The sequence below is a fragment of the Quercus suber genome, unplaced genomic scaffold, assembly GCF_002906115.3.
Source record: "Quercus suber isolate HL8 unplaced genomic scaffold, Cork oak 2.0 scaffold_191, whole genome shotgun sequence".
NCBI lineage: Eukaryota > Viridiplantae > Streptophyta > Magnoliopsida > Fagales > Fagaceae > Quercus > Quercus suber.
Genome location: NW_027069649.1, coordinates 355758 through 365179, shown reverse-complemented (window position 1 = coordinate 365179; position 9422 = coordinate 355758). Strand labels below are relative to the sequence as shown.

The 9422-nt window shown below is 34.4% G+C and overlaps 1 protein-coding gene across 3 annotated transcripts; it reads left to right on the top strand.

The window, feature by feature from the left end:
• Nucleotides 1–2695: 2695 nt before the first annotated feature.
• On the top strand, nt 2696–8462 carry LOC111990547 (serine/threonine-protein kinase STY13). Of its 3 annotated transcripts, none has more exons than XM_024022336.2 (7): nt 2696–3808; nt 4438–4570; nt 4717–4912; nt 5689–5813; nt 6958–7116; nt 7387–7687; nt 8034–8462. In XM_024022336.2, the coding sequence occupies exons 1-6, from the start codon at nt 3606–3608 to the stop codon at nt 7681–7683; spliced, it is 1113 nt and encodes a 370-aa protein (XP_023878104.1). In that variant the 5' UTR covers nt 2696–3605; the 3' UTR covers nt 7684–7687; nt 8034–8462. The 3 variants fall into 3 exon arrangements, with proteins under 3 accessions (XP_023878104.1, XP_065634885.1, XP_023878103.1); XM_065778813.1 differs by lacking the exon at nt 8034–8462 and adding an exon at nt 7826–7977; XM_024022335.2 differs by lacking the exon at nt 8034–8462 and having other exon boundaries at nt 7387–7977.
• The last annotated feature ends 960 nt before the right edge of the window (nt 8463–9422 follow it).

Genomic DNA, 9422 nt, shown 5'->3' with positions numbered 1-9422 from the left:
ATGTAAAGAAAATCTTCCTCGGCAACGTCCGAGGAGAGCAATTCTTATATGTTTCTTTTGGACTTAAACCCAATTACAGTTCTTGAGTATATAGTGCTTTTTCTCTCCCTAGATTTTCAGGTCCCTTTTTGTAATGAGGTATTTTTTTCTTTATATTCCCCTACTTTACTTCATCTCAGCCTTCCACGTGTAGGTCAAGCTACTGGCCTTGATCCTTATTCCATCAGTACCTTCTTGAAGTCTTTGGGGGTAGCTGTAAGGCTGAGTATTATTGTTCAGGTATCACATCTATATTAATGCGGTTAGGGAGTTAGCTGCAGAGTATTTAATGCGGTGGTAGCAGTTTTCTCCTAGATATTTCTCAGCTTCTCTTTGTCCTATTTCCTCTTGATGCTTATCCTTACCAATAAAATTGACTGGCATGTTGTTCTTGATGACAGATCAAACCTTTGACCTCTACTCTGTTTAGCTGAGGAGGCATTTCTTCTTGAACCACTTTCCCAAACCTTTATGACCAGAATCCTTCCATAACTTACTGATTTATACGTCTTCGTTAATGTCTAACTATTCTCGAACAACTAAATGTTTTCGGACAAGGCCCACAGCCTAATATTCATGCCTGGGCCTTTTATCCCTACAAGAGTGATTTTGGAATATCTCCCAATTTAAGGAGAAAATACGGGGAAAGAGGAGGGCTTAATGGGAAATTACATATCTATCCTCCTCTCCTTCTACTGTGTGTTTTTATGCTGGGTTTTTTTTTTTTTTGTTTTGTTTTGTTTTTTTTTTTTTTTTTTTTTTTTTTTTTTTTCAACTTTAACGTTTGGGTTATTTATTTATTTATATTGAAATCATTTTTTTAAAAATAAATAATTCTTTTAATGTAATAGGAGCATGAAAGTAAATTATACAAACTTACATTTTCTATTTTCTTATTTTTCTTTTCAACCAAATAAAAAAGTTTTCCATCTTTCAACTTTTCCATCTCTCTAAATCTCTCACTTTTTCATCTATACCAAAGCTGCTTCTTCTTAGGGGTGGCAAAATTGGACATGACTTGTAAATCCGACACAACACGATATGAAATTAGCAGGTTATAGGTTGAGACTTAATGAGTTTGTGTCATATAAGGATTGACACGGCTGACCTGTTTAACAAACGGGTTGTGTTAGTGTTGAACATACACAACTCGTTTGATCCGTTTAATTAAATGACAATTTACCAATATACTATTCAAACTCTAGGTATATAAACTTATTAGTTGTTGGGATTTATCTTCTTTAACATATTGTGACTGATTTGTGATATTGTGATATACTTTAATTTTGAATGATTATTTGTGATGAGGTTACTCGTTAGTTTTGAATTTTATATTAAAAATATTTTTATTTTTTTCATAATTTTTTTTTTCATTTTGATTAAATCTTATAAACAGGTCGACATGACTGACTCGTTTAATAAATGGGTCGTGTTAGGGTTATGGAATCTTGACCCGTTTAATAAATATGTCAGGTTAGTGTTGACCTATATAGTCGAATACTCATGAATTGACACGACATGAACCCGACATGCGAACACAAATTGCCACTCTTACTTCTTCTTCTTCAATAAAGATTTTCCATGTATATATATAAAAAAAAAAAAAAAGTAAACACAAAAAAAAAAAAAGGGACTAATGTGGAGACATGAATAATGACGCCCTTGATTGAAAAAAGAGAAAAAAGAAAAGAAATAGTGGTTTTATCATCATAGAAGATATGTGGTGGGTGACTGTACGTATGGTATGGGCAATCTAGTCAACGAACAAAAAAACAAATTTTTTTTTTTAACTTAAATGAAATAATTTAATCATTTAAATAATAAAATTATGAATTTACAACCTGTTAAAATTCAAAGAGTAAAATTCAACTCATTAAATTAAAGACTATTGTCATAATAAATAGAAATCATCATGAAACAAACACTATAGATTTTAAATAATACCATATTTATACTATTTATAAGATATATTTTTTTTTTAATTAAACTTTTATGTGATTCAAATACCTCTAAACTTTTGATTTATCTTCAAAAAAACTTGAAGATAATCTGATAAAAATATATCTCTACCTCCCCTTAAAATGTGCATAAAATAGGATGCTTTCCTATTCATTTATATTTTCAAAACAAACTTTCCAAAATTTAAAAATAAAAAATACAAATGATGACACTAGACCCAAAAAAAAGAAAAAAAAGGCTCCATGGAAGGGTAACGAGACTAATAAGTATATAAATTCTTTATTAAAAATTGAGAATGCTATATCTATAATAATTTTACAATAAATCACAGGTGATTAATTGTTATTGGTTCAAATTTAAAATTAACACTAAAATTATTTTTTTATCTCAATAATAACAATCAGTAACAACCTACCACTTAAAATTTATTATAAAAATATTATAAACATATCATTTCTCATAAAAATTAAAAAAAAAGAAAAGAAAAAAAAGAAAAGAAAAGAGATATTTTTGTTCATTAATTATGGCACGAGGAAAACAAAAAAAAAAAGTAGAACTAACTAATAGTAGAAACCATTAAAAAAGAGGGTCACGGAGCTAGCTGCTAAGCTAGCCAAGCAATGGTGAGCCGACAAGGATGGGTGAGACCGTGAGAGTGAGAGCTTTGTATTGTATGTTGTTGTTGTTGTCTCTGTACAGTGGTTATAGCCTATAGAGGAGAGAAATCAAAAAAAGAAAAAGAAAGAGAAGAAGTGCTCCATTGAGTCACCAGTCACCACTCCTATTCTTTCATCCTCCACCACCAAACAACGTCCAATTCCTCCTCCCTCCGATAACTCATAACTCTCAATTTTTCCATTCATTCCCGTGCGTTTCTCTCCACGTGTCCTCCTCTCATTCGCCACCCCTTTTTCTCCCCCCCCACCACCTTTCCTTTCCTTTCTTTTCTTTTCTTTTCAACCGTCCTTGTCTGAACAGACTCTCTCTCTCTCTCTCTCCCCTAAAACCTCGTATTTCATGTTCTGTTCTGTTAAGAGAGAGATTGGGTTTTCTTAAACATATCTAGAAACAACTTGTTGTTTGGGATTTTTTTTTTTGGGGGGAGGGGGGGCTCCAAAGAAAATTTCATAGCTTCTACTGTAAGTTGCTTTTTTTGACTTATCCGTATTTTTTCTTTGTTGGGTTTCTTTTATTTTCTTAGACTTCGTTGAAGACGAGGCTTACAACTCAAGCAAAGTTCTCTCAACTTCAAAAAAAAAAGAAGAAGCTATTTTTGAATAGAGTTAATAGTAAAGGTTGTATTTTTATTGTTGCTTTTGTGTGTGTGAGAAGTGGAAGTTAGAGCAGTTGTGGTAGTTAACTAGCTATAGTGATAATAGTGGTGGCTCTGAATGTTTCATTTGGAAGAGAAAGTGTCAAAATTAAGAGGAATTGGGTTTTCGTTTGGTGGGTTTGAATATGGTGATGCCGTGCAAATTGAAAGGATTGGAGAGTTGAAGTTGAAGTCTTTTGGATTTGAATAATGTTAATTTGTTGTGAATAAGGTGTTTGTGAAAAGGGGTTTGATTGGAAAATGAGGAATTCGGGTATAATTTGAGGTTGCAACTATGAGTTGCTGCGAGAATAACAGGGGAGTTCGTGAAGAGGGGGAATATGAGCGATCAGTTTTGCGGTCTGAGACAACGCAGAATGGATCAATAACAGTGGAACAGCAGTTAACTATTGATGAGAATTTGCTGGTTGACCCGAAATTGCTTTTTATTGGGTCGAAAATCGGCGAGGGAGCACACGGCAAAGTGTATGAAGGAAGGTCAGTGTGAAATTATTGCCTAATTTGATGTTTAAATTATTTTTTTATGCTTTTTCGGGTTGTTAATTTGTGAGACTAGATTGTTGTGAAGATAGGTATTGTAATTTTACTTGATTGCCATGTATGTGTATTTATGTTCTCAACTTAATTGTAGTTTAATCTGATTTTGGGTACTTGGAATGTGCTTTACATTGCTGGACTGTTCATGTTGATAGCTAGTTTTGTAAGTAAACTCTTTCTATTGTAGGGTGTCATGACACCAACCATAGCTCGTATCATATGTAACTACGCCACTACGCTATCCCGGGATTAAGGCTTTGTGTTGTTAAGTTGACTACTTCAATCTTGAGTGTGGGGGTCTGGTTTTGGTGACCTACCCTGACTAGTCTTTTGAGGTTCCTTAGCTGACCACAAAATTTTCGGACTAAGGTTTGGTTGTTGTATTTGAATCTATTGAACCATGATTCCTATGAAAGTGTAAGGCTTATGACATGTATTTTTATAACTTTCAATTGTTATAGGCTTATGACATGTTACGTTGTTCCAATGTCATCAAATGAAGTTGTTTTAGGAATGGATTGTCTGGCGGTTGGTGTCCTAGTTTCATAGGTCTAGATTGATATTTTCAGGTATGGTGATCGAATTGTGGCTATTAAAGTCCTCCATCGTGGGAGCACTGTGGAAGAAAGAACTGCACTTGAGAGTCGATTCGCACGGGAAGTTAATATGATGTCACGTGTTAAACATGATAATCTAGTCAAGGTAAGTGTTCTATTTTTTATGTGTCTTTATATTAGTTCATTTCTTGAAAGCATTTTCCTTTTATACATGCCTGACTAATAGTTTTTCACATAATCATTTCTGTTGCATTCAATTCACTGAGCACAATGCATTTCTGGCATTTGCAGTTTATTGGAGCTTGTAAGGACCCTTTAATGGTGATAGTTACAGAGCTGTTACCTGGAATGTCACTCCGGAAGTATTTACTCAATATCCGTCCAAATCTATTAGACCTTCACGTGGCTATAAATTTTGCTCTTGATATTTCTCATGCCATGGAATGTCTTCATGCCAATGGGATTATACATAGAGATCTAAAACCTGGTACTTCCCAAGAACATAGTGCATTACACATAATGGACTAAATTGTTTCTTAACATTTGTTATATTCATATGGGCTTCATTGCATTAAAATCCTAATTCCATTGCTTGTAGGGGTATATTTTGTGATTTGTGTGTTTATTAGTAATTGTTAAAAGTAGATATGAAATGTGGTTTAATCTTGTTCCTCTTCCTATTTTTTCCCTTTCCCTTCTATAAAAAAGTTCATTTTTGGGCCAGTGTCCTGGTGTTGTAACTAGCGTGCAGCTTGTTGCTTGCTGGTTCTGGTTTGTTGAATAAAACTTTCCTTATTCATCAATAATTAAAATGTTGTGACATTTTCAAAAATCTCTATACGGAAATCATTTTTATTGTAAAAAGCCATTACAGCTTGCCTTTTCTGCTATTTTGTCAAATTTCTGTGCTGTGCATTTTCCAATTAGGCCATGGACGTGGCTCATATTTCATTGAGTTTGGTTTTTAATTATATTGGGTTGTTCTCCTCCTTTAGTTATTTGACTATGTTTCCTTGATTTGAGCAATCCTATTCCAAAATGTATATTGAAAAATCATTTTGGAAATAAATAGTACACGTACTTTTAATTAATTGCTTTTGTGGTAAGAGTTGCTTGATGCTTGTCATGTTGTTGTTCAGTTGAACTAGAAATAGAAGTGTTGGATTATACTTCCAGGATTACAGATTTCATTCTATGTAGTTCAATACATTGGCGTCATTCATTTTTACATATTTATGGATGTGTCGATATTGATTAATGCAGACAATTTGCTGCTTACGGCGAATCAGAAGTCTGTGAAGCTTGCAGATTTTGGTCTTGCAAGAGAAGAATCTGTGACGGAGATGATGACCGCGGAAACTGGGACTTATCGTTGGATGGCTCCCGAGGTTTGTGTCATCTACCAAACATAATTTGTTGTTATAATTGATTTGTGTCCCACTATTAAAAGAGCTAAATGGGGAAAACAAATTTGCCGTTGATGGTGGTTATGTGATTAAATGATCATCAAGATGGAAAGAGATTTAGGATCATCAAGGCTAAATCAGTAAAACAAAAACATGTATGAATGTAGAAAAACATTCACACACGCCTGCCACACACTCGATCTACAGAAGTTTTGCAACTAAACTAGGATTTATGATTTTTATTTAAGTTCTGCTTAATTTCATCAGATGATTTATGGCATTAGTTTGGTGGAGGTCATTTGGCTGTGAATGGATTGTCATCAGACTTTGTTTGACTACCCATTCTTTGGTAAAGACTTAAGTTCTTGGACATTAGTCTCAGTCCATGTCCCACTTGGTTCCTTAGTTGTGGGTTAACATTTTCTAAATCTTCTGTTTAATGAGAATTTAAGCTAATTATTGTATATTTAGTTACAGAAACATACAAATAATTATAAGAATGCATATCAATCTGGAAGTGAATTTGATGTAACTCACTTCTATCCCCTTATGGAAGCTGTTGTCAGTTCATGAGCAGCTTCTTAAGAAAGAACTAAATAAGATATTTCAAATCTCCAAATTTGTAATGCTCAATGGAAGTGGCCAACATTATTCTTAATGTTAGGGCTGACATGCATAGGAAGAGGGATCATTTCATGGCTTAAATCATTTCCATCATTAGTTAAAAACTTAAAATTATTTTATGCTTTTTTCTCGATTTCCTTTTTCCTGTAGCTTAGTAACAGTCAGTTTAACTGCACCTGAAGATGAAACTTTGAATTAACGCTTCAAGTATGTGTAGTTTTTCTTTCTTTAAAATTTTATTACTATTTATCCTGGTTTATTGTTTGCATAAGCCTGTTTGAGCCATAAGCTTTGTTGTCGCACAATGTTACTGAGCACAAACTTCCTGATAATCTTCCGTAAGGCTTTGATAATTTTCTGTTGAATGACTGGGGTGGGCTTCTTGGTTTCTAGTACTGTTCATCTTCAATATTTCAAGAGTTTTAGGACTTGGGTACAATGCATTGAACCTCCTTACCAATTAGCTTTTCCCTACGTTCTGACTCTGTTTGTGTCTTTGCAGTTGTATAGCACCGTGACATTGCGGCAAGGAGAGAAGAAACATTACAACAACAAGGTTGATGTCTACAGTTTTGGAATTGTCCTATGGGAACTATTGACCAACCGTATGCCGTTTGAAGGCATGTCCAACTTGCAGGCTGCTTATGCTGCTGCTTTCAAGGTGCAATGAATATTCATTTGATTTTTAATTTGATGCATTTGGTCATTATGTTAAATTTGCTGTCTATTTGATATTGGATGCTTTACTTCAGATGCCGATGTTACTTTATCAAATGCAGACTGATAATAAACTATGCCTCGATTCCCTATTGTAACTTCTGTGCTTTGAGGAATTTGCTTAAAGCAGTTCTTGTTCATAGTGAATACAAAATTCTAAACATATTTTTTAATTGGAAAGAAACTAACTATGGTTTTCAATCTGATAATGCAGCAAGAGAGGCCTACTCTTCCTGAAGATATTTCCCCTGAGCTTGCCTTCATCATACAGTCATGTTGGGTAGAGGACCCAAACCTGAGGCCAAGCTTTAGCCAGATCATCCGCATGCTTAATACGTTTCTCTTCACACTCTCATCACCCTCACCATCATTACCGGAATCTGATACCAATGAGGCTGAGGCAGCAGCAAGTAGTAATGGTACCATGACTGAATTCTCTGCCCGCGCGAGGGGGAAGTTTTCTTTCATACGCCAGCTCTTCACTGCTAAGAGGACAAAGAACTCACAATGAGCGGGTAAAATTTTGAAATTTTCTTTTTGTTCCGATTTCCAATCCGAGGAAAATTGGCATGCAACGGTAGATATATATTCTTAGTGAATTGTGGTTGATTACCTAATATGATGATTAGTAAACAATTAATATATTGAAACAGATTGATGTTGATGGGGAAACTCATTGGGAAAATAAAAAGAGATAGCGGACTTTACATTGTCTAGTTGATGCTGATCTTGATGTAAAGGAGATACATGGTTTAGACATAAATTCTGTTAATATCAATGCTAGTTTCATCGAAAATGCTTACTATGAGGCAGTCTTAATTTTTTTTTAAAAATATATCTCTTAAGAACTTGTACTTGTAGGTGAAGAAATTGCTTCATGGTCGCAACTGGGCTGGATTGAGTTGAGTTGAATGATCATGTCTTGTCTGTATGTAAATATCGAATGTGGACAGATTTACTTGTGCTTGAAAACGCATTGATGGCCAATTTTGACTAGTCTGTTGGGTATTCACAACTGAACTCAAGATTTTAAGATCAATGCTTTGTTGTTGTTTGGAAGAATAGGCAGTCCAAAACAACCTGGGCCAAGATACCTTATTAAGAACAGTTGGGTTTTAATCGAGACACAATAAAAGGTTATATGCAAACGCTATTAGCAATTACAGTGTGGCAACAATTCTGGGCTTGTTTTTCTAACTAGCTGGCTATGAATATGATACGTTCTTAATAATAGTGGGATTTTCATTGAAACATAATAAAAGGTTCCATGCAAAGCTTAAACGTGTAAAATTATTTGGGAACAGTTTCAGTTCTCAAGCAAATGTGCATTCCTAGATATGTATCCCCCCCCCCCCCCCCCCCACCCAAAAAAAAAAAAAAAAAAAAAAAAAAAAAAAAAATTGTATTGCCATTCCCCATGATCCTAATTGGTGTGATTCCGCATCAAAAAGAGCATTTGTGGAAAAATTTAAGACGCACAGAACAATTTCATACTCATGTCATGTTCCTCTTACGTGGTTGCTCTTATCAATATAGTTTTTTTATGTATACTTTTTAAGCTATTTTTATTTGATGCAGTGATCAAACTCAATAATGTAGTGAAGAATTTGATATTGAATATGCTGTTTAAAATATCGATTAAACTTTTGTTAAGTGGTCTGACGTACGTCATTCCTACAATTTCACACAAATATATATGGTTTATGTGATCTTGCACAATTATATTATATATCTTAAAAAAGATCATTGATAGTCCACTAGTCTGTGCTCGAAGAGCTTCCTCACATGATAGGGGAAAATGTCATTGGGAAGAATGTGTTCAAAATTTTTTTACGTCTAACATTACTGACATTTCCATACTACAAGTCTCCTTTTGACATGGTTAGGCACATGCATTGATTTTCTTACAAAACAATCGTGCAACTCTGAGATAGTTGACACTGTTGTTAAATTTTGTTTTTCTAAAGCCTAAAATATAAGTTGAACCCTTTTAAGTTTGGTTGATTGTCATTTTGTAAATTTTATTTTTGTCATTTTCATCCGATTGAGTTCACATTTGCTGTTATTAGCGGATGCCATAGATCTTTAACGGCAACAGAGATGGGGAACATGAAGAGGGCGTAGAGTTGGGGATTGGGCCACGCGGGATGGCCCAACCCCAACAAAGGATAAGGCCGGGATAGCACTTCCATCAATTCTGTGAATTAGGAGGAGGGAGAGAGAGAGAGAGAGAGAGAGAGAGAGAGAGAT